Source organism: Perissodus microlepis, chromosome 8 (assembly GCF_051167445.1).
Source record: "Perissodus microlepis isolate ML-2025 ecotype Zambia chromosome 8, ASM5116744v1, whole genome shotgun sequence".
Classification (NCBI taxonomy): Eukaryota; Metazoa; Chordata; class Actinopteri; order Cichliformes; family Cichlidae; genus Perissodus; species Perissodus microlepis.
In genome coordinates this window covers 25,034,622-25,059,737 of record NC_140468.1, presented here as the reverse complement: position 1 = coordinate 25,059,737, position 25,116 = coordinate 25,034,622, and the positions used below count along the sequence as shown (strand labels likewise).

Here is a 25,116-nt window from a genome sequence, read left to right as displayed (position 1 = left end):
CTCACTTCTCACCTGTTTGGCGTGCTGCAGCTTGTTCCTGCACTGAAGGAGTCCAGGTGTGTCTACAAGGCGATGCTGGGCTATATAGACTCAAAAGATGGTTCAGCTGGGCTGGACTCAGGGCAGGATAGTCTAAGCGAAGAGAAACCCAAGTTTTCTGTGTACACACACACACACACACACACACACACACAGTGCATTACAATGATTCTTCTACTACATTTTCATCTGTTAAGTTAAATAAAAACTTTCTTTTAAAAAAAGCGCTATATAAGAAGCTGTGCAAGTCAGTTGTCTTTTTTTAATAGAGTTACAGCTGCTTAACGGAAAGGTTTGTATGCTGTTGTGAAAAGCAGCCATTTAAAGGTGAGTACCTAAAAACTGGGACCAACGACCTTAAGCCAGTGTCCCTCAAACCTGACTGGGGTGACCCTGATGTCTCGGTCAGCTTGAGCTTATGAACTACCCACATTCATCCACAGGTTTAAACAGAACTGGGCAATTTATCAACTGCACACAGACTGTTGAATCAGGGTTTAGTATACTCCCCAAGGACACTTCAATATGTAGACGGGAATGACCTTCCAAATATCAGACCACCCACTCTACCTCCTGAGCAGCAGTTGAGCTGTCTATCCATCGAGAAAGGCTTTGGTCTGAAATGCTTTCAGTTGGGGAACGTGATTTTCACAACAAACAAATCTTCAGCAACTGTGGGATGCTATCACATCGCTATGGACCAAAATTTCTAAGAAATGTTTCCAGCACTTTGTTGAATTAGTTCATGTTTAAATATGACGTTAAGCAAACACAGGGCAAGCAAGTAGATGCCTTTAGGCTAAGTGCAGTACGTCAATTAAATACTGGAACGAGAAACATCATCAAACCATCCATCCATCCCTTCTCTTCCACTTATCTGGGCCGGCCAACAGCCTAAGCAGAGGAGCCCAGACCTCCCTCCCTCTAGCCACCTCCTGTAGCTCATTTCCAGGGAAACACAGAGGCATTCCCAGGCCAGCTTAGAGATATCATAATTCCATGGTGCCCTGGGTCTGCTCAGGGCCTCCTGCCAGTAGGAGATTTCCAGAACACCTCACCAAGGAGGCACCCAAGAAGCATGCTAACCCAAACCACCTCAACTGGTTAATTTTGATGTGGAGGAGTAACACCTCTACTCTAAGCCCCTTCTGGATGCGTGTGCTCCTCACCCTATCTCTAAGGGAGATGCCAGCCACCCTTCAGAGATAGCTCATTTCTGACGCTTGCATCTCATTCTTTGGGTCACTACCCCGAGCTTGTGACCAAAGGTGAGAGTAGGGACGTAGAATGACCAGTAAATCAAGAACTTGACTTGTACACTCAGCTCTCTTTTCACCTCGATGGACCAGTACAGCACTGCAGCCGCAGCACTCCAATCCTTCTGTTAATCTCCCTCTCCCCTCAGTCATGAACAAGAGCCCGAGATACTTAAACTCCTCCACTTGGGGCAGCAACGTGTCCCTGACCGAGAGTGGGCACTCCACCCTTTTCCAGAGGACCATGGCTTTAGACCTGGATGTGCTGATTTTCATTCCTACTGTTTCACACACGGCTGCAAGCCACTCCAGTGCGAGCTGGAGGCCGCCACCTGTTGGCCACCAGCCAACAGAACCACATCATCTGCGAAAAGCAGAGGCGAGGTTCTGAGACCACCAAAGGCTATAATGTTCGATCGCACGACCGGCAAGGGAATACGCTTGAGAATGGTATATCTTTTTATTCTTCAGAGGCGGACGCATCTTTCACCCTCTCCCTCCCTTATCGGCCCTGCTGCTGCTTCTATGTCTTTGTCTAGTCTCGTCTAACTCTAACCCTCAAAGAGTTTCTCAGTCTTGTTCTCTAAAACCTAAAGAATTATGGATTTGATCAACTGGTCCCGTAACGGAATTGGGAGAGCCCGATTGTCCTGCGGAGACGTTTGCTGCTGGATACTCGATGGTCGGTTGCGTTGAGTGTCTGGCGACACTCTCGATGGAGGACATTGAACGACATCTACCAATTCGGAACCACGATAACAGAGTTCTGGCTGATTGGACCTGGCTTATCGAAGAACAAGAAGCGGCTACAGCTGTCCAAAATCCCATAAGGCTCGCCGACATGATAGACAATGGGCAGGGCTGTGAGTAAGACTGTGTTATTGAACGCAATATGGATAACATCTTGGAGAAGAAGAACGGGAATTGAGAGAATGATGGACATTAGACCAACTGTAAAAATTAGATGCAGTTGTTCGCACTAAACCCAAACATTCACCATCTTCACTCATGCGGCTATCTGGCGCCAGCTGAAGGCCTGCCAAGGTCGAAGCTGACTGGAACAACAAAAATTCTCCATGATAACAGGATTGTTGTCAGAACTCTTTGTCCCTCCTTCAAGGCCACCTGGGTCCACTGGAGACTGTTGACCTTCGCTTAACCGGCGTAGTGACACTTTCTCTCAGCTGAACACGGGATACACACACACACACAGGAAACATGTACACTGATACCGATATGCACTATCACCCTTGCTCCCTCGAATCCAACACCTCCTCCCATGCTTACCTCCCAGCCGATGTGGACAGCGGATCAGCTGGAGGCGCAATCGAAGATTGCAGCGGTCCCAGATCCAGCTGTACACACTGGAATCTTCTCCCATGTTGCTTGTCTGTGTTTTATTGTGTTATGGTGTGTTGATATCTGTGCATTCCTGGATTATCCTTTTGTGTTACACATTTCGATGTTTTTTTTCCCCTTGCTACCTAGCCTGACCTGTTTCCCCAATGTGATGTTTGTGTATTGTATGTACGGTCGGCAAGGTCTGTCATCTCGGTTGTGGGCAACTGCAACTGACAAATAAAGGCTATCTCATCTTTCATCATCTCATCTCTCAAATTCTGTCCATAAAAATTATGAACAGAAGAAAAATTAGTATTCTCATTTTCCTTCCAATTTCTTAGTAAGAGTTTCCCCTGCAGCTGGCCACGAGACACACGAGATTTAGAGGGAGGATTAGGATTCTACATTTTCAGCTTCTGAATCGATTAATTTATTACAAGATCTGAAATGAGAGTCAACATCAGGTACTGTATACTGTAATGCAAACTATTTGAAGAAATAACACAATAACATTTTCAAGGTAGACTGTCATGCTGTCTACATCATAACTCCCCTTTCCCGTTCTGAGAAACTCTTTGCCATTTGTGTGTCTGGAGATTATTAACAGCTGAATAATTATAACTCTGCAGGATGCGGGTTTGTGTGTGTGTGTGTTTTACCTGCAGTAAATTCTTTCTAGGCGTTGCCAGCAGATTGACAGCCGATGAGAGTGTGTGTGTGTGCTCCAAGGCTAATTCTCCCAGTCCGGCTGCATGGGCCCAGTCAAGGAGCAGGTCAAGATTGGCTCGTATTCGCACACCTCTGGACCACTGATAGAACCCTGGCTCAGATCCTGTGTGCACAACAGTATTAAACACGTTTTATGTACTAATGTATAATGTACAGTAAGTTTAGATATTAGTCTCCCAACTATATATGCACAGCTCAGAATTGGGGCATCCTCCTAATGAGCTGAAGATGGTGTCCTGGGGGATCTCCTCCCAGATCTGGACTTGGGCATCACTGAGCCCCTGGACAGTGTGAGATGCAACATGGTGGAGGTCATTTTGTAGTTCTTGCAGTGCTCCTGCTGTTCCTCCTTCCACAAAGGAGCAGGTATCGGTCCTGCTGATAGTTTAAGGACCTTTGACGTCCCTGTCAACCTCTCCCAATTTTCGGGGGTAGGGTTATTTAGAAGGTTTAATGAGTTTGTTATATAATTTTTTTAAAATGTTTTTTTTAACTCTTGTATTAATTACTTACACACATGGTTATATTTTAGCCAATATGATAACTGAAAATGTAGAAATCTCAACTTTATGTTGGTAAAAACCTGCTGTAACCTATTGATTTATGATTTATGATTTATGTTTAGATCTTTCATTTGTTTGTTGAATTATAAGAAACAGACGACTGCTATGTCTTTATTGCATATTGTTAATTTCCCACATTAGAAGCACTTAGGTTTAAGTAGGCACCTTCATACTTCAGAAGAAATACAAAGGAGACAAGTGAACAAGTTCTGCAGCCACTGCTAAATCTCTCGATGGCCACTAGAGGGCATGGCAGTTACAGCTAAATGTAACTTCTGTTTTACCCAGTACACAAACTTTCAGGCCTTAAGAACTTAATTATGAGCCAAAGCCAAGAGATATACGGGAAAAGATGCCAAACACGCTGTAGGTTTAAGCCATACATGATGCATCACAATCTCTGTGCCAGTATAGAAGAAATGATGAAGTGCAAAGAAATTCATGACAAATGTGACTCAGTGTAAATGTTATTACAAAGTTAGGGCAGAACATTCACACAGTTTTCCCATTTAATAGTAACAATCTGATCTTCTTGTGACAGATGAGGATAATTCACTAGTAGACGAAAGACTGAGAAGTAGTCGTGGCATAAACTGTGAAGATCTGAAAAAGTGAAATGATTCTGCTGACCTATAAAATTATCCACCTCACTTTTTACTACTTGTCAGCTGAGACTATCAGGAAAGACGATGCTCGAACCAGCAAAAATGTGTTGAAAGAGCTTGAAGGCAACTATGCCAAACTACTAAAAGATTTTGAGATTTGGATAAAAAGTGAAAGCTACTGAGATTTCTGTAAGGTCATTTAATGCATGTCAAGAAAAAAATGTTCCAGACTTTAACACTCTACATGTATAAAGGCTAATTTACACTATGGAGCCCTGCTTTTAAAAGCTGCCATATGTTTAACACAGTCTGTGAGGCTGGATTTAAGAAATAAGCCTTAATAGTTTTAGAAATTGTTTAGCGCCATCTTGTGCCAGTACACAACATAACGTCACCGGGTTGGTTGGTTGCAGCTCACAGACATTTTTAAGTTTATGTTAACTAACTAGTGACAGACCCAATAACCCAGTGAAAATCAAGGAGAAAAGGCAGTCTAAGGGGGGTTACTTTTGTGCTGCCTCTGTCTACAACAATGAGTTTTATTCTAAGCAACCAAAGATATAGTGTCCACTTTCAGTCTCTGTCTCTTAAGCAGTAAGTGGATTTCCTTGTTTAGCTACCTGTACTGAAATGGGAAAATCCACCTGCTAGCTATAACGTTTGGGGGCCAAGCACTTTATAAATGAGGACTGTGTGGAGGAGAGCCTGCTTGAGTTACCAGACTGAAAAGCTGGTGTCCGAAACCAAGCAATCAGCTGGCAAAGCAGAGGTCCGCAAGTTCCGATATTTTATGCAGTAAATTTGTCTTTCTTTTCCAAGCACAGCCAAACAGTTTACAACATAACAGGTTACGACATGTGCATCACACCACAAACCAAACTGTGCTTCTTACCGAAGCACAATCGGGGATCTTGACATCCATCAGCATGGACGTTATGTTAATCCTAAACTGGTGTGACGTGCTTGTAGTAAACAGTTTTTTCTTAAAACATAGTTTTTGGTCCGCGTCGGTTGGAATAATTGGTTCCCTGAAAGCAGAGACTTTGCAGAGTAAATAAATAAAAACATAACGACATACTCAGTGTTAGGCTTGGGGTTGTCACCAGTGATGACTTACTGGAGATTTATGCTTGAATGGGAATTCTACGCCATAGCTATGTTGTAATTAGATAGTGCTCTACTGTTTTTGCATTTTGTGTTATCCTCACGACTAAGGTGTGTTCATTTTGACCTTGTTTTTAATATCTCTGCAAAGTAATTTGTGACCTGTTTTTGTCTAAAAAAAAGTACGTAAAAAGTAAGTAAACTTTACTTACTTACATAATTATTAACCACAAACCCCTGTGAAACACTGCAGGCAGCTTACGGCGTAATTGGACGTGCACTTCTCTATAAATTTAACAACAAGTTGCGTTAAGGCAACCCGCAGCGACTGTGATTGGCCTGTTCAGTATCATCGATTCAACCAATGCTACTGTTTCACTGCAGATTTTGAATTTATCAGTACAAGGGTAACAATCATTGTCAATATAAGGAATAATAATCGTAGCATCAGCACAAGGAGTCACAAATGTCAGCAAGTTCCTGAAGCGAGATTGATGAAACTACGGGAACGGATGTGAGGGAATGTACAATGATGTGGAAAAACTTGACGGACAAATATGTTTGCCCCTAAAAAAATCTGACCACAACACATAGCGGGGACCCAGGAGGGAAAAAATTCCCAGCATTCCCACAAGCACCCACACAAATGCTGGCAACAGTGTTGCTAACTTACAGTAGATAGGTTACATTGTAGCTTCTACAAAGATTCAGCACAGAAGTCTAAATCAGGCTTTAAACCTCAGAGGGTTAAAGGTCGTAACTGGCTAACCAGACGTTACAAATTTGACCAGTAATTCTATACATGCAGTTTTTTTTATGTTCTAGTGGCATTTGAAATTCAAGCGTAATTTAGAAAATGCTTCAAAATATTTGACATTAGTTATCCTGATAATAGACTGAATAAGAATGTACCAGTTTCCAGGTTATCCAAGTGTGACATATCTAAATATCTAAGGGGTTTGTGCTTCTTTTATTTAGTGGTATTTATGTGCTAATATTAATTATTAGGTATCTTTGTCTGTGGGTTAGACTGATGCAGCCTATGAATGCACTTTTCTAACTCGTCACTGAGCATTTCTTTCTCTTATCCAAATATGGTCATCTTGCCTAAAAAAAAACTCTCAAAGGTTAATGCAGCAAACAGTGGCTACATCCATCTTTAATATAGTCTATGATACAGACACTGGAACACCCCAAGCAACCAGCGTACCTCTCTCCATGAGTGAGTTGAAGAGTGATGCATTGATGAAGTAGAAGAGGTAGCTGATGAGCTGAGAGGAAATCTCCGGGTGAACCTGGCAGTCTGAGACTAGTGTCAGGCACTCGGTCAAAACCTCCACCACCTGCTGGATCTCCCCAGGGACCTGCAGTCCTCCGCTACCCAGGACCTGAGCGCTTTCACTGGCTGTACTCAGGTCAGGATTTTCCCTGAACGGATTGCAATCCAAAAGTCCTGGCAGGATTGGGTAAAGGACCTTGTGAGACAGAAAACAAATGTGCAGCTTAGAGTCACTCAGTTTTGATGTGGAGCTGGCAATTGTTGATAATTCCTGTGCGTCAATTTGAGGTTGGAAAAGTTAACTTTGTGTGGTGTATGTTCTGATTAGCAGGATAAAATAAAACACGTAACCCCCTAACCTAGAATTCAGACCACCCACAATTTCCTGGCATGTCTGTCTCACACTATAACATAGCTGATAGAAGACTGGGTAGACCCAACCAGTGCTCGCAGACATAAAAAAGACAGAGTTTTTAACATTTCCTTCCTTTCAGTGAAAGGCCCTTGGTGTTCTTCAGGGCGAGCCCGGACAACGGCAGCTTTGTTCAGGCTAATTGTACACAGACATCTCCCTTCCTCTCCGATCTCACTCTTAGACCCACCAAGCATCCGAGGCCAACTCCAGCCATAGATCACATTCCTAAAAAGCTGAATATGGCTCGTGTGGGCTTGGCATTGCACTGCAAAAAGAACTGCTGAGTGAAGAGTTTTGAAGCAATCCACCCTGAGGAGATCAGTTTACCTTCACTATAACGCTCTGCAGCTAGGAAAGGCCGAACATGAACAGGAGAACGTAACAACCACGGATCCCACTGCACATAAGACGCTGGAAATGGCTGAACAATAAAGCAAATAATCTTGCAAATGTTGCTGGTTGGAAAATATCTCTCAGTGGAATCAGGGCAGAGAGGATTTATTCACTCAGCAGCACTGGATTCTGGGATTACCACATGCATCCATGGCATGTATTAGCCTGGGGTAAAAAAACATAAAACTGCATTCATTGTGACGAACACGTAAACACGCAGTCTGCCCACAAGCCTGTTAAAGTGCGCCTTTATTCATCACGACATGTCTTCAGCTGCAATAGCTGCTCACCAGTGGCGCCTTTTGTTTTCCATCCCGCAGCAATAACCCTCACATCAGATGGAAAGCCATGAAATACTCCTAAATAAACAGAGATTTAAGAAACTTTTAGCATGTCTGCTGAGATTTAAAGCTGAATTTGCCGTGATCTAGGAGGAGTTATAATGTTATCGAACAAGAGGTTTTTCCTGGGTCACCTTGTGGAGCAACCTGTCAGGATTTAATATAACTTTATACTTCCTCAGATAAGCTACACTACATAAAACGCTACTGTAGACTAACAGTGGTCACACCACAGGCCTCATGGCTCTGAGCTTTCTAAGTTGTGGAGTTCATGATGGATGACAAAACATGCCTGGATTAACAGGACAAGAACAGAAAAAAGCAAAAAACAAAGAAGACTATGTGAGAAGAAAGCGAGTTCAATCTGCCCAAACAGCAGAGAAATAACTTTATCCTCTTCTCGTTTGTCTAGTAATCAAGATTATGCAGCACAAATAATACCTCACATTAACCCATCCTTGGCTCATGAACGATTCATAGAATAGATTACAATAAAATAAAGTTTTAAAAGCTACATTCAGTTAAAATAAGATCTACGTGGTTTAATTCAAATCAATTCTATTTTATTTATACAGCACCAAATCACAACAACAGTTGTCTCAAGGTGTTTTATATTGTAAGGTAGACCCTACAATAATACATACAGAGAAAAACCCAACAATCATATGACTCCCTATGAGCAAGCACTTTGGTGACGGTGGGAAGGAAAAACTCCCTTTTAACAGGAAGAAACCTCCAGCAGAACCAGGATCAGGGAGGGGCGGGGCCATCTGCTGCGACCGGTTGGGGTGAGAGAAGGAAGACAGGATAAAGACATGCAGTGGAATAGAGACAGAGATTAACTTTACTTGACTTTACCAGTCAATCTATCTTCCTTCAGCAATTTTAAGTTTACCGCAAGTGACGCTGTACAAGATGGATAAAAAAACAACAGCAACAGTATTTTGGTGGAGAAGGTGGCAGTTTGTTGTAATACCCTGTTAACATCTAAATATCTGGTCAAAACTGGGACAACTGGTGCTTTCCTGTGTCCACTGAAGTTCTTCATGATCTGCTGTACCATTATATAACACAGCCGAACGAACTATTAGTTGCTCTAATTTGTAAATTGTTTTGTAGAGATAACTAACTGACAATGAAAAGGAAATTATAAATATTACCAGTTGATTAGTTAATTTGGATATACTCCAATAAAGTATTTCATAAGCAAAACGGTGCAGGAGAGAAGTTAAGGTGAACCAGCTGAACATTAAATTTTCTAGAAGGTAAAATTATGTTAGAAATTACTATCTGTAGGCAGGTATTTAGACCATATCCTCCAACACTTTTCCTCTTTAAAGAACCAGGGTCATATTACTGAGTTCCTTCCTTCACAGGAAAATTGTTTAAGAAAAATAAATTGCAGCTGCCAGAATTTATGTGAGACCTGTTTTTCTATCTTTAACATGTCAGCATGTCAGGCTGGCTAATGTCATTTGCTAATGATGTCTTGGATGTGGCCTAATACTTGAAAAGACAGAACTCTTTAAATCTGCATTGTTCGTTTGAAGCATCACGGTAACTGGAAGAGGAGACTTCCATATCAACTATCAGCCTAAAGATGTAACTGTATGACTCCAAAATAGGACAGTCTCCCGATTAATTTTTTTTGGATGCTATTTTCACCCACACCCACACACTTAACTGGAAATTTGTCTGAAACTTTCCTGGGCAGAGCTCCATGGGTGTGGCGCTTTAGTGAAAGTGCACAACTGGATACTGTGGCTACAATAAAATATGTTTTTTCTCTTTTCCCAAGGAACACTGTGTGAATAAAGCACAACATAAATCAATACAAACATACAGAGTAAGAACTGTAAATGATTTACCTTTAGTGTCAGGAACTTGGCAAAATGTGCTTACTAGTTTTCCTTCTGTGAGATAAGTATGAATATCAGCACCACTCTTTAGTCTAGGAACTAAAATTGGACCTAGAACAAGGAGACAACTAGCCTAGCTTAGCATAAATAATGGAAAGGAGCTTAACTAACTCTTAAACTTCTAGAAAATATAGACAACCATATACCAATACAGACATTTCACTTGTATATTTGAATTAATAATTCTTTTTTTATTTTGCCTTTGGGAAACCTGGCCCTTTTATTGCTCAAGGTGGAATCATAGTTTACTAACAAGGTGCTAACTTACTGGAATACAGTGTGTTTTCACTGGCAAGAAACATCCAAACTAAGAAGGAAGAAAGAAAGAGTAAAAAATGAAGAGAAAAGCTACAAAGCTTGAAAACCCAAAAAAAAAGAAGCTAAAAGGGTGCAAAAAAGCAGGTCTTCATTACTTCATTAGTACAACTGTCACATCATACAGACATTTGAAACTTTGTTAGCATGAGAATATGTGCACAAAGTCCTTTCTCTACAAATAAAAAGTTGAAAGAAATGGTTCCTTGCTAACACACACACACACACACACACACACACACGCACACACACACACACACACACACACACACACACACACACACAAAGGCCCTTGGTGTCCCGCCTCTCTCCCATGTCACAATGCACTCACTGTGGTCTGGCAGCATTGCTGCTCTGTCTGCTAGAAAGCTACTGGAATGCTAACTAAGCTCTTTATTCTCAGCCATTTGCAAAGGGTGGACCAGATGATCCACAAGTTGTCTATGCAGGTCAGATTGTTTCCTTCCAGTTAAACCAAGGACATATGTAATCAGCAATTTGTAAACCGCACCACTGAGTCACTTCCTTGATAGTAGTCTGTTACCTTAGTGAAGTAGTACACACACTGCTGAAAGGCGAGCATGATGACCTCCTCTAGGACAGCTATCGTCTCTTCGCTGGCTGAACGGACGCAGGACATCAGAAGCTCTAACAATACTGAAAGGTATACATTCAGAAATGCATAAATGTCATGTCATCATATGGTTGGAAATGTGGACTGTGCTTCATAATGTTGCACTGTTTGGTTACACTACTGCCCAGTATAAGATAAATAAGGAATATTATGAATTTTAAATTATGCCAACAGAGCTCAAGAATAAAAATCCGGAGTTGGAAACAAGCAGAATAGCTCCTTTTTAATTATTATTATGGCTACATGCTCTCTACAGCACCTAAACAACTAACCCAAGTTCTTTACTTCCTTGCTCTCATCATCTTCCCTCTCTGGTTCCTCCTTTTGTTCCTCCTCTTCTCGGGCTCTCCACTCCAGAATAAGAGGCAGCTGGTGCTGAATGAACTGCAGCAGCTCCAGGCTGTTTGACATCCACACCACTAGGGGGTGCAGTCCAGGGATCAGCTCTTGGAGGCAGAGAAGAGTGGGGTCTTCTGGGTTTGAACCTTCGCACCTGAGACTGCAACACAGGAGGAAAGCTGTGCAGTGTTCTCTGTGAACTGTAATATAATTAGTGTCGGGGAAATAAAGAAAGCTCTGCTTACACTTCAGGCTGAACTGCAGCCAGCTCCTTGGTCTGCTCCTGCACGACAAGATTAAAAGTTTTGGAGTGCCTTAAAATAGCAATAGGTAAAATTGTAAGCCAGAGCCATCTGGGGGATATAACACAGTATTTCTCTATTCTTCAGATAGTAACTTAATTTAGTAATTCAGTCCTTGGTTGCTACAGTGAACAGCAGTTTGAGTTCCTAAGAAATGATTATTCCCTGAAGAAAGTTCGGCTTTGGGAAATTAACTTTTGGAACAGAATTTTAAGCCTGATAACGTTAACTAGTAATGACTTCATGAACTTCTTCACAAATAAAATTTTTATCATTAGAGAAAAAATTACCAGTAATCATCCCACAGATGTAATATTATCTACAGCTACTCTTAGTACCATTGATGTTAAGTTAGACTCTTTTTCTCCAATTGATCTTTCTGAGTTAACGTCAATAATTACTTCCTCCAAACCATCAACGTGTCTTTTAGACCCCATTCCTACAAAACTGCTCAAAGAAGTCCTGCCATTAATTAATTCTTCAATCTTAAATATGATCAACCTATCTCTAATAATTGGCTATGTACCACAGGCCTTCAAGCTGGCTGTAGTTAAACCTTTACTCAAAAAGCATCTCTAGACCCAGCAGTCTTAGCTAATTATAGGCCAATCTCCAACCTTCCTTTCATATCAAAAATCCTTGAAAGAGTAGTTGTCAAACAGCTAACAGATCATCTGCAGAGGAATGGTTTATTTGAAGAGTTTCAGTCAGGTTTCAGAGCTCATCACAGCACAGAAACAGCTTTAGTGAAGGTTACAAATGATCTTCTTATGGCCTCTGACAGTGGACTCATCTCTGTGCTTGTCCTGCTAGACCTCAGTGCAGCGTTCGATACTGTTGACCATAATATCCTATTAGAGCGATTAGAACATGCTGTAGGTATTACAGGTACTGCACTGCAGTGGTTTGTATCATATCTATCTAATAGACTCCAATTTGTGCATGTAAATGGAGAGTCCTCTTCACACACTGAGGTTAATTATGGAGTTCCACAGGGTTCAGTGCTAGGACCAATTCTGTTTACATTATACATGCTTCCCTTAGGCAGCATCATTAGAAGACATAGCATACATTTTCACTGCTATGCAGATGACACCCAGCTCTATCTGTCCATGAAGCCAGATAACACACACCAATTAGTTAAACTGCAGGAATGTCTTAAAGACATAAAGACCTGGATGGCCGCTAACTTTCTGCTTCTTAATTCAGATAAAACTGAGGTTATTGTACTCGGCCCTGAAAATCTTAGAAATATGGTATCTAACCAGATTCATACTCTGGATGGCATTACCTTGGCCTCCAGTAACGCTGTGAGGAACCTTGGAGTCATTTTTGACCAAGACATGTCCTTCAACGCACATATTAAACAAATATGTAAGACTGCTTTCTTCCATTTGCGCAACATCTCTAAAATTAGAAATATCCTGTCTCAGAGTGACGCTGAAAAACTAGTTCATGCATTTATTACTTCCAGGCTGGACTACTGTAATTCATTATTATCAGGATGTCCAAAAAATTCACTGAAAAGCCTTCAGCTAATCCAAAATGCTGCAGCAAGAGTACTGACAGGGACTAGAACGAGAGAGCAGATTTCTCCTGTTTTGGCTTCCCTTCATTGGCTTCCTGTTAAATCCAGAATTGAATTCAAAATCCTGCTCCTCACATACAAGGTCTTAAATAATCAGGCCCCATCTTATCTTAATGACCTTGTAGTACCATATCACCCTATTAGAGCACTTCGCTCTCGCTCTGCAGGCCTACTTGTTGTTCCTAGAGTATTTAAAAGTAGAATGGGAGGCAGAGCCTTCAGTTTTCAGGCCCCTCTTCTGTGGAACCAGCTTCCAGTTTGGATTCGGGAGACAGAAACTATCTCTACTTTTAAGATTAGGCTTAAAACTTTCCTTTTTGCTAAAGCATATAGTTAGGGCTGGACCAGGTGACCCTGAATCCTCCCTTAGTTATGCTGCAATAGACGTAGGCTGCCGGGGGATTCCCATGATGCATTGAGTTTTTCCTTTCCAGTCACCTTTCTCACTCACTATGTATTAACAGACCTCTCTGCATTGAATCATATCTGTTATTAACCTCTGTCTCTCTTCCACAGCATGTCTTTATCCTGTCTTCCTTCTCTCACCCCAACCGGTCACAGCAGATGGCCCCGCCCCTCCCTGAGCCTGGTTCTGCAGGAGGTTTCTTCCTGTTAAAAGGGAGTTTTTCCTTCCCACTGTCGCCAAAGTGCTTGCTCATAGGGGGTCATATGATTGTTGGGTTTTTCTCTGTATCTATGAAGTGCCTTGAGGCGACTTTTGTTGTGATTTGGCGCTATATAAATAAAATTGAATTGAATTGAATTGAATTGAATTGAATTGAATTGAATTGAATTGAATTGAATTTTCTCCCTGCAGACACTTTCTCTTTGGTCTCGGTGTGCTCGTGCTGGATGCACTCAGCAACACTTGAAAGTGACCTCTCCTTTGGTTAGCAGTGAAGCAGATGATTGAAAAAGACTGTGTAAGCACATCATGGCGACCAGCTATGCATCTCTTTAAATATTAACCTGTGCACATCCTTTTTTAAACATGAAATCTGTGATTTCCTGACACTGAACACATCTGGAGCAACTTTTTTTGCTTGTTGTTGTTATGCTCCACTTTAAAATGTGGCAGAGCTCCTTATATGTCTTTTACTACAACTCACCCACATGGCACTCTGAACTCCACTTGCAATACGCAGCAGGAGCCTGCGTAGGTCTGACGTTTGAAGACAAACTGATGAATACTGAACACACATGCACAACAGGAATGCAACAGTCAATGGTGGTCTACCACTGATGCTGCTACTGCTCCCCATAGCAACAATCTCCTTCACAATAATGTCCTCATCTTCAGCTGCATAGCTAAGAGTCAGACTGTGGCCTTCAGGTGATTTTAGAAATGGAGGCCCTCCGCTCAAGGGCTGTTTGCAGTTTGGGCTCTGGTAGGCGATGCAGGTGCTACATAGGATCTTTTCGCTTGTAGTTGCAGAGGTGGTGTGACCTAGAGTCCAGGAGGCAGCAGACAGGCTGGGTTCAAGAGCATCACTGATCACTTCCTTTATTTTCCAGAAAGAAACAAGAAACATGAAACATGAAGCAGGATTTGCACATAAGAAAAATTCCAAATTGATTAAAAGTAAAAGGTTTTGGTTCTTGTGAAGGTAATCTGCCGTTACCTTGTGCATTGAAGCTGGAGGGTCTTTGAAAAGAAACAAGTAGTGCTGTCCCAACCCAATAATGTCACCAGAGCAAAGCGGTTCCTCATTTCTCAGCCCTTTTCCATTCTTAGTGACCACGGCATCCTGACACGGGCAGAGAACGGTGGGTGCAACGGCGCTGTGGCGAAGGAAGTAGCAGTGTCTCGGAAGAATATCAGTGGCAAAGAGAAGGATATCAGCCTTTGACCCTTCCTTGTGACCGCTTTGTTGACCAACAACAATATTTGGGCTGGCAAGGAGGTAGATGACAAAGTCCTGAGTGAAGAAATAAATGACAAGTTACCAAACAATCACCAAGAGTTCACTATATACTCATCTTCTCTCAAATGTATTCCACTCTGTACAGTGCCGTTGTTGTACCTGAGTAAAAACAGTGGTAAAAAACTGCATTTAGTAACAGAAAGGTGAGTCCACACAGGCAATGCCAACATGGAAATCTGTGCTGACACAAAATCAGTGACATTCAGTGACTTCAGTAGGGTTCAACTTTTCTGAACTTTGAGGCGAGCAACTGAAGTGACTGTCACTGAGCTCAAACCATATTCTTAATTACCATATGACAGGATTGTAAATATATTTGAGGGTTATCTAGGCATATGTGGTTATGTGCTAGCCCTGCGACAGACTGGCGACCTGTCCAGGGTGTGCCCTGTCTCCTGCCCAAGACAGTTATCCAGGCAATCGAAGTCTGGAATGTCCGCTATCAACCAACCATCAGCAATAAAGCAAATTGCTACTGGTGTGAATGCCATAGACATTCCAGACAGAACTCTGAGGTCTAAGTCATCGTAGGTGGAACACTACTATTAATGCTAACGCTACACCTATATTTTAGAGAAGGTAAAAACTGATAGTTTGATATTTTTTTTATTTTTGTCTGATTAATTTCTTTGTACCTTGATTGCAGAGACTTGGGAGCACAATTTAAAGGTACAGTAGGTAATCTTTTGACATTATTTAGTAGAAAAAAAAGACAGTTGTACTTATAAATATACATTGATTAGTGTAAACTAAAAAACTGATGCATTCTCACAAACTCGGAATGAATTCATTAAAAATACATGGCAGCGAGCGCTCCTGTGGGAATTTGGAGGGATAAGAAAAGATTTTACACACTGCACCTTTAATAAAAAAGAAAAAATACATATTCTGATTGCCCAAGTTTAAGAAAGCATATCAATCACTGAAGAACCAGCAGCAGTCTAGTTGCGGTTGAAGAATAGCGTCAAAAATTAAAGTTGAACAGATGTTGCAGATGTTACTCTGTCATCAGCTCAAGGTGCTTCTTAAATAGCGCCTGAATGTCCTTGTTAGACTTTCTAGTAATAGGTTTGCATTCAAGAATCATTTTCTTCTGTCTATTTGCCAATTATATAGACAGTGGAAAAAAACAACAATTAAAAAAAAATCTTGAGAAAATTATGAGCAGAAGAAAGAAAAGCACACACTTCAAACCTCACACATTTGTGTCCACTGAGCTAACTGCCATTATGTTCATGTGGTAGCATTACTGAGTTAATGATGCTGATCTGACACATGCTGCAAACTTCACAAACCAAAGGGTAACGTGAAGTCGGCTACATCGATCTTATATACACAGTTTGTGGTTAATCAGCAACATATCTGCGACATGTTAACAGACTGCATCTATTTGACTTTGTTTGGTCTGTAAAGAAGTAAAAAATGTTATAAAAAAGGCTCAAATCTGAGTAATGAGTGCTTTTGTAATGCTTGAGTTGATTTTATGGATAGTGCTGTGATCTGGAGACACAACGACACACTTTAGCCCTTTTGTTAATCACTAACAAAAAGAAAGATTGGATTTAGTGCATTACGTCAGTCCACCGTCAGCTATGTAACAGTCTCCCTCAAACAAAGCTTAGCAGTCTGATCATGTGGAGGTACTGGAATTAAAATCTAGATCCAAGCCTGATTAGACAAACAATGTTTTATTAGCCCCAGTGAGTGGCAAGCATAGTGTGTAGAGATTATTATGTTTGACATTCCCCTTGTGATGCTTGTGTTTTCCAACTGGACAGATTAAAGCTGAATTAATGCACAAATAAACTCTTTAAACCTTTATAATAGTATATCTTGGGGGTACATGATTATATTCTTATGAAGGGTATTTTGGGAAAGAGCTGTGACGCAGAGCTAAAGCACTGCAGTGTGTGAGAATCTGTGTATGTGTGTGTGTGCCTGCATGTGTGCGGCTGTTGGCCACCGTTAAAAAACCACTGGTAATCAGTCAGGAAGCAGTGCCAGGCTTGTCTTCTTCTGTTTCCTGAACAGTGTTTTTATACTGACAGTTTTTCTACGTGCTGTTCACTGACCTTCACAATAATGATTCTTTCCGCTGCCTCTCACTTTCACTTAAGAAAACAATGGATTTTACAACACATGTAACACTATACTTTAAAATGTAATGGTTTGCATATGGAAATATTTTTTAAAGAAGCTGAAAACAACGTACATGCAGCTAAAACTGTAGAGCAGTCTAAATTTACCGTTAGCTGAGTCGTGCCCAAAAATTATACCTCATCGTTTTAGCTAACCACACCTAACAGAGGCAGAGCTACTGACTGACTATAGCGGTTTTTAAGTGTAGAATCTAGACATTAGAGACACAGACATTAGAGCCTCTCAATGCGTGTTTTGTTTGCATTTCCACCGGCGTGGAATTACCAAAAATAGAGAGGGCATAGCCTAACATATGAAACAGGAAAAGATCCATTTATTTCGCAAAGTAACTGTACTCTGATAACCACCTTTTTAAACAGTAACTGTAATGGAATACAGTTACTCATATTTTGTATTTTAAATACGTAATGCCGGTACATGTATTCCATTACCCCCAACACTGGAAACAGAATCATTGTTATAGTGAAAATGTAACTATGAGTACAAGATAAAATGTTAAGATCCATTCTGGCCAACTGCAAAAAAGTATAGTTTCCTAATCCTAATCCTAGAAAGTGTTACCATTCAAAACATCTTAAGATGTTAACATTACAGGGTTTGAGAAGCTTGCCAAACATTTACCTAACAGTTCTTTACTTGCTTGTCTCACTGTGTGTTAACAGACCTCTCTCAACTGAATTATAGTTGTTATTAATCTCTGTCTCTCTTCCACAACATGTCTTTATCCTGTCTTCCTTCTCTCACCCCAATCAGTCACGGCAGATGGTCCCGCCCCTCCCTGAGCCTGGTTCTGCTGGAGGTTTCTTCCTGTTAAAAGGGAGTTTTTCCTTCCCACTGTCGCCAAAGTGCTTGCTCATAGGGGGTCATATGATTGTTGGGTTTTTCTCTGTATGTATTATTGTAGGGTCTACCTTACAATATAAAGCAAAATGAATTGTCTGGTTTAAGCTCCAAGAGGGACACAAGAAAAATGCTTTGCTTGAGGCTTCAGAATGAGACCTCACTAACCAATGGGTGACCTCACAGTGGCCTTGTCCATCTTATACATACAGGCTATATTTAGGAAGTGTGAGGTGAGCCCATTTGGGGGGGTCAATGTAGTGATCATGCTGGTCCAGGACCAGGATAAATGAGGAGTGTTACATTTTATCCATGCATATGGATAAAAATACTGCAGATTGGTCAAGTCCCAAACAGAGGCAGATGATCAGCAGTGGCAATGCCTAAGAAGACAATTTAAGGGAAATAACCAAATGAGTTTGCCAATAGTATTGTCTGCCATTATTTTTTGTTTTTGTTTCTTCTGTGGGAGTTAACAGTTGGTAGTGTTACCCAAACTCAGCATCCAGGACAAACTTCCACACAGTAAGTAAAAACACATGTGTAGTTATTATGAACAGGACCATTTTTTTAAATGTTGCACATACACACTTTTTAGGTCTGTATGTAGTGTATTGTTATGCTGCTGGTTCTGTAAACATAATATGATAGCTATTGCAACTTTTTAGAACAAATAAATGAGGGAGCTCTGGCAGTAGCAGTAGAGGACATCAAAGTTAATTGGTAATAATAACTTGAAATATAGTTTGGGATTCACCTTTCATGAGCATAATTCACAATTTTTCCCCTGGGAAAAATTTCAAAGTATTAATTACTTAACTAGAAAGATAAACTTTATGTAATAGCTGAATTGTCATGACACTTTAATGCCAATTCAGCTTGTGTGCATCAGTAATGCTAATGCAATGACACTGTAAAATACACTGCTAGTTTACATCTTTTTAGTGCGATCATATAAATAATGACCTCTGTGGTAAGTAAAGCTTGGTTGTTGCTGAAGGTTCTGAAGGTGAGGTAAATAAAACAGTAGCTAAAGTACACAGTGTAACCAAAAGTTTTTCAGTTTGATTATCACTTTCTGCATGTTTCCTGTCTTGTCCTATTGGCCGAAGAGGCAAATTGCCAGAAAAAATAAAACTGAAATCAGATAAACCATTCCCTAAACTTACACTATTGTCTTTTTAGTTTTTTTTAATCATATAAAAACACCACTCACCCGCTACTAAACTCTTTAAATGGACGATTTCAACACTCGAACATGTATAAAAAGCCAAAGCACTGACAGGCATTACTGTTTCCTACTGCTGCTGACATATGATTGGAAAACTGCTTTTCAGGGTCAGATGCAGAGCGTGTGTTTGGATATGATACCTGCGCGGGGTTGTAGCCCTGCAGCAGTAGCAGGTATGGACAGTCGTGAGGAGGGTGAATAGAGTACTGTGTGGTGTTATCGTCGCTGCTCTCTGTCTCCTCCCTCTCCGACTCCTCTACTTCCTGCTCGCCTCTCGGCCTTGACGGACAGAGGTTCTCTGTTTTGGCCCCCTCAGAGGGAGCTGCAAGGCTGTGAATGTGATTCTGTTCTGGATGCTCAAAGCTTTGCACTGACGTTTGATTCGGGCACTCGCTTTCATCCTTGACACGTTTTTCGTGATCTGTGTCGTGTTTGGTCTCTAAGAGGTCCATCTCACTTTTGCTCCTCCACAGTTTCTGGCTCCGGCTCATGGTTTTCTCTATGAGGGTGGAGGTCACTCTGGAGCGGCTCTTCTGCAGCTTACGAGCCTGAGCATTGATACCTGAGAGGGAGATGAATAAACAAATAAGAGAGCTGGGAATAGCGTTGTAACTACATCCAAACTGAGCTGCAGTAAAAATATACAGAGCTCAGGGCTAATGGAATGTGGTGATAGAGCAACACCCTTTTTTTTTCTTCCTGAAGCAAGGTGAGGTGCGTGTGAGCCTCAGTCATTTGTCCATGGTGTGTTTATGCCAGGATGAACACAGAGAAGCACCATACAGGAAACAGACCTCAGTGGAAAGAAAGACAGAGCTCATGGAAAAAAAGAAGAAAAAACGTCACCCCCGCAGCAGGCATCTACAGGCTGACACCGATAGAAGGCCATCACAAGCTGTGCCATTCATAAAAGCAAAACACATAACAGGACACAGTCTTACACTACGAACACAGCTGTGTCAACCACAGCTGGGGCCCCTAGTAGAAATGATTGTAGAAAATAGTCCAGCCAGTGCTGTTACAGTACCACGGAGTGTTTGTGTCAGGTATCTGTGGAAAGTTCTGGTGTTTTTCTTCTGTCACATCATGCCTTGTAAGGCCAATTAGATATTGTAGCAGTGTAAATCTTTTACAGCATTTTGCAGCAAGCAGTGAAGTACAAAAGATAGGGTGTGTCACTGGAAGAAATCTAATTAAACAAGTGTGTCTGCGACATCAATTACATTTAAAGTTTTAAAGAACATTTTAATGGAACTGAGAGCAAATGTGATCCCCAAATTTGCAGCAGAAATTGAAAAGAAAGGAAAAAAAGAAATAGTAGACCTATTAAAATATAGCTTGGCCTATGTGGCTTGGCCTACTTTCACTGGAACAACAACGTGCCAACAAACCACATTTTTACTGTGAGAACTTTAAAACTGGGCTTAACACTGACAATGCTTCATTTACTGGTGAAGACTCCTATTCCAGGGCATGCACCCTGGTTCAGGATGTGGTATAGTGTGCAGCGATAACTCCTTATTGCCCTGTGGCTATAGCGTACCAGCAGTGATGGTATCCTTCTCTTTGGATGTCTTCTCCTCTACTGAACTTCTCTTCTGGATTTCGAATCGTCTTGCCAAACCATCTCTGGGTTTCCACAGCGACTGCAGGAGGAGGGGTTTTTCATGGTCGCCCAGTACTCGGAAACCTTCTGTTTTCCACGGATGATTACTAATGGAACCAATGGTGTCACAGAGAACGTAGGACTCCGCTTCCTCCTTTCTCAGGCCATACCTAGATCACAGTTAGCCATGTTATCATCCTTTCAAACCCAGAGACAGAGCACTAAAACAGTAGGCAGCAAAGTTTCTCCTGAGACTGTCTCACCCTTCTGCCAACAATAATGGACAATATCATTAATTCTCTTGAGACTTTAACCGAAGCATTACATTCAGAAGCACTCAAGGTTTACGTTCGCTTGTTAGCAGCCAACTATGCTTGTTTCTTCACAGTGGGTTTATTAAATGTTTCTTGTGTAAAACACCCTTCTGCTGTGTCTAGAAACAAATTTCTTAAAAGAAGTGACAGCAAATTGCAAAACTTTATACTGAGCTCAAAAATGCCTAAATGCTCTGAACAAGTGAGAGAGACTGTTCTTGACTGCAATATTAGCTCATCACTAAAAGCAACTGCTTTCACATAAGTGTTTATATACATTACATGCAGTACTATGTAAAAGTGCAACTAATTTCTTTATACTTTACTAGGATAATGGAAAGGAAGTGCAGCAATTTACTGATTATATTGTTTTTCTATTCAGGTTTGCTAATAGCATTGGTAAAATGTTTGGTATTATTCACGTGTTGAGAAAGAAATTAAAGCATCTGTTTTCATAATTTCATCAGTTTTGACAAGATTAATCACCCCCTAAGACCCGTTGCCATTGATTTTCAGTTTAATTCTTGCATAATTTGGCATGTCTAAGTCTTTTCTTTCCCCTTTCCTTCCTTAAGAATCACTTTTTGAGCTCTCCACTGAAACATTTTCTGTTGAGGCTTCAATGAAGGGGGTGAGATGCATCTGTCTGACCCTGTTTCAGGTTTTTCCAGTTTCTTAAGAACATGACTTTTAGATAATGTTCATCTGGCACATTTGCTTTCATCCATCACTAAACATTACTCAACATTTTTTAAGGACACACTGCATAATGCTGAGATATGTCAATTTTCAGGCATATATATTTCTGGGAATCTACCATGTTGGTACAAAAATAAAATTTTATGCCCCTTAGATTTTGTTATCCTCTGCACTTTTGTAGGTTCAGTTAAAAAAAATGGGAACAAATTGTGTGCTTGTGACAAGCTTTTAGTAACAAACTTTACTGTTCTTTGCTAAGTTGTCTATTATGTGTAGACACAACACTGATTCATCCCTTGAATTAGATGAGTTTTTGTGCTTGAATGATTCATTTATCAGTGTTAAGTGGTAAACAAGTAAGTAAAATAAAAAACCCGAAACATTCCTCTGAAAATGGTCAGGTACAAGGACGGGACTGAATCAGCAGCTAACGTCAAGAGAAAAACTAAAAGACTTTTAGAAAATCTGGAGCTCTATTGCTAATAAAAACACTTACAAATTAAAAGAAAGTCTGCGTCTTACAGTACTGTACTAACTTTACAATTTATCAATATAATTTTGACTGATAAACCTTCATGGACAAACAAACACAAGGTCAAATAAGTCAAACTGACTAACTGTTTGCTAAGCCATTACTCTACTGCTAATGTTAGCAAGCACTGCCTGTTAACTGAATCTTCAAGCCTTTAATCCTGCTTCACTTTTTCGTCTTTTTATGTAGAGGGCATCCAACCTAACTAATTTAACATATCATTGACAAACTATTATGTGTGCATAGATTTCTTAGCAACTAGTTGCACATTTGTCCATACAACAGAATTAATATTTAACTTTAGAGTTGTTTTGTGCTTGCTTGTTGAATGTTAATCCAATATTCACTTTCCTTTCGGCTTTAATTCGATTTCCATTTGCTCCTGAGGGAAATATCTGTATTTAAAGATGCTAAAACCCAACTTTATTTGCCAGCTAGTTGCTAACTATGTCTGTCTTTGTTGCTGTGCATGTAGTGGGTTTTTAAGAGCTGGAAATGGGTTTGCTGGGAGTGAACCAAGTAAAAAATGCTTCAGGCTGTTAGAAACTCAACAATTAGCTCCAAGAGGCTAAAATGTTTGGTATAATTGATGGAAGCTGTAGAAACTAGGGGTGATTCTTAGTGGTTTCTTCACTGTTGGCACCATTTTTAACTTTACATATTGTAATGGGTCAATGGTTAACATTAAAGGAATTAATGCAGCTTTGACACATTTGTCTTCCAGATGTAACAAACCCTCCTTTTATTCTGTTTCTTTGAAGTAGTCAAAGCAGTATCTTATGAATATTACAATAAACCTGTTTTCATCACACAAAAAAAGAATTATTTGAGACTGTTTGAACCGTTACTAAATGCATAATGTAGTAATGGCATATTTAAATGTCACTGCTGCAGAGAATTATTTTCACTAAGAGAAAAGAGTCATGATTTACTCCTTCCTCTACAAAGTGAATACCGCTTGCATTAATCATCCCATTATGTTTTTTGGCTGAAATATAAGCAAACGCTGACAGACACTGATTCTCTAGAGGCTGCCTCGGAGCTGGGCCACACTGGCTGTCTTTAACACAAGCCTGTGGTTTTCTCTGGTCCTTTTCAGCAATACTAACTCAGTGGCCCTGTGTGCACTATACTGCAGTTATAACAAACAGAGCAACGGGTCATATCAACTTTGTTCATCTGAAATATACAATACTAAACACAGAAACGTAAATGCGATAACCTTTCATCAGGCACTATAGCCAGTCTATAAAACTATTGATATACAAACTCCGCTCCAGCAGAAGAAGCATATGGATATACATAACTCAGCCAGGCTCATGAGCAAACACACAAAGCAGGCACATATGGCAGGCAGACGCACGTTCCCAGATAACACATGGTCTCACCGTTCAAGGGCCTCTTTGACAAGCTCTTTTGCACTGGAGTGCGTGGTGGCGAGGACGCTTTTATAGTGAGCTCCTTCCAGGATTTCATTTCCAAAGATCTTCAGGATTCCTGGGGCAGTTATCTGATTGGACAGCTCAGATGGGTCTTCTGCAATTAAAGCATCTGCAGAGATCACTGCAGAAAGGGACGGGAGGTTTAATGCTTTACTCAGTTGTGGTTTGGTATTATCGATGAAAGGCCAAACTTTTACATGTGATTACAAAAATTAGTTTTTATTAAAGGAGCTCCATGTTTTATTCTTAACTCTGCTAGAGTAGCTTTGTATGATTCACATTTAGTAAATACTATATTTACTTTTTTTTAACCTCATTCTTGAAGTCAGGTTAAGTCAGGTTTCCTCTGAGTTGCTGCCCATTAAAAAACAAAAGGTTTGAACACAAGGTTGGTGGGGCTTCTGTGCTCAGGGCCAGTTTCGGTATATATACTCTATCTTCACATCATATAGAGCCAAGAGTAGAAGAAAAACTGTCAGAAATTGAGTGGATAGAACAGCCTGAAGCCTGAAAAAGTATAACAGGTCCCCCTTGACGGAGCATTAGTAAAAAAGCATGCAGTAAAACAAGTTTGATGCTAACTGATGCAGTTTAGGCTGGTTCCTCAGTTTCTCTTTAGCTGATTGTCATTCAAAACCATTTTAACCAATTTAAGAATACATATTTGCATTTGAATGCACTTTGTTTTTGTGACTTTCCAAAAATTGAAGGACAATGTAATGAAAAAATATAGTGAAAATTAATGTACAGTAAGTGCAGTGGTTCCCATATAGCACTTTTTTACTCTACGTGAACACTCAAAGCACTATATAATCACACTAGCATTTATTTCTACATCCAAGTGCTTTCTATCTCACATTCTCACTCCAGTGAACATAATGGGAGCAACTCAGGTTCGCTCAGGTTCAGCATCTTGCCCAAGGACACTTTGGCTGGCTAGGAATCAAATTTCCTGCCTTCCGATAGTAGATGACCTGCTCTACATCCTGAGCCACAGCCACTTACTGTACATCAATGACCCGCTGATGAATATTCTTTATAACACAAACTGCACAACTGATGCAGCCAGTTTAACTTAGTGGTATTGTTTGATTTCATCAAAACAATTATTATTAAAATGAAAACAGCAGAGGCAGAGCTACTCTAACTTTTATTTTCTAAACTGGCTCAGCCTGCATGCAAGATTTTGGTATTAATCTAAAGCG

The 25,116-nt window shown here is 40.6% G+C and overlaps 1 protein-coding gene across 4 annotated transcripts in view; it reads right to left on the bottom strand.

Annotated features, from left to right (window-relative positions):
- Positions 1-25,116, bottom strand: part of radil2b (Ras association and DIL domains 2b) — a 37,313-nt gene that overhangs the window by 8,206 nt on the left and 3,991 nt on the right. For all 4 annotated transcript variants that reach the window (XM_084938370.1, XM_084938368.1, XM_084938371.1 and 1 more), the window contains exons 3-13: positions 23,858-24,032; positions 20,862-21,094; positions 19,459-19,880; positions 14,785-15,081; positions 14,272-14,664; positions 11,518-11,555; positions 11,206-11,432; positions 10,844-10,956; positions 6,848-7,112; positions 3,296-3,468; positions 13-157 (exon numbers count right to left, since the gene is read on the bottom strand). In XM_084938370.1, the coding sequence (XP_084794496.1) occupies positions 13-157; positions 3,296-3,468; positions 6,848-7,112; positions 10,844-10,956; positions 11,206-11,432; positions 11,518-11,555; positions 14,272-14,664; positions 14,785-15,081; positions 19,459-19,880; positions 20,862-21,094; positions 23,858-24,032 (2,481 nt within the window). The remainder of the gene's footprint in view (positions 1-12; positions 158-3,295; positions 3,469-6,847; positions 7,113-10,843; positions 10,957-11,205; positions 11,433-11,517; positions 11,556-14,271; positions 14,665-14,784; positions 15,082-19,458; positions 19,881-20,861; positions 21,095-23,857; positions 24,033-25,116) is intronic.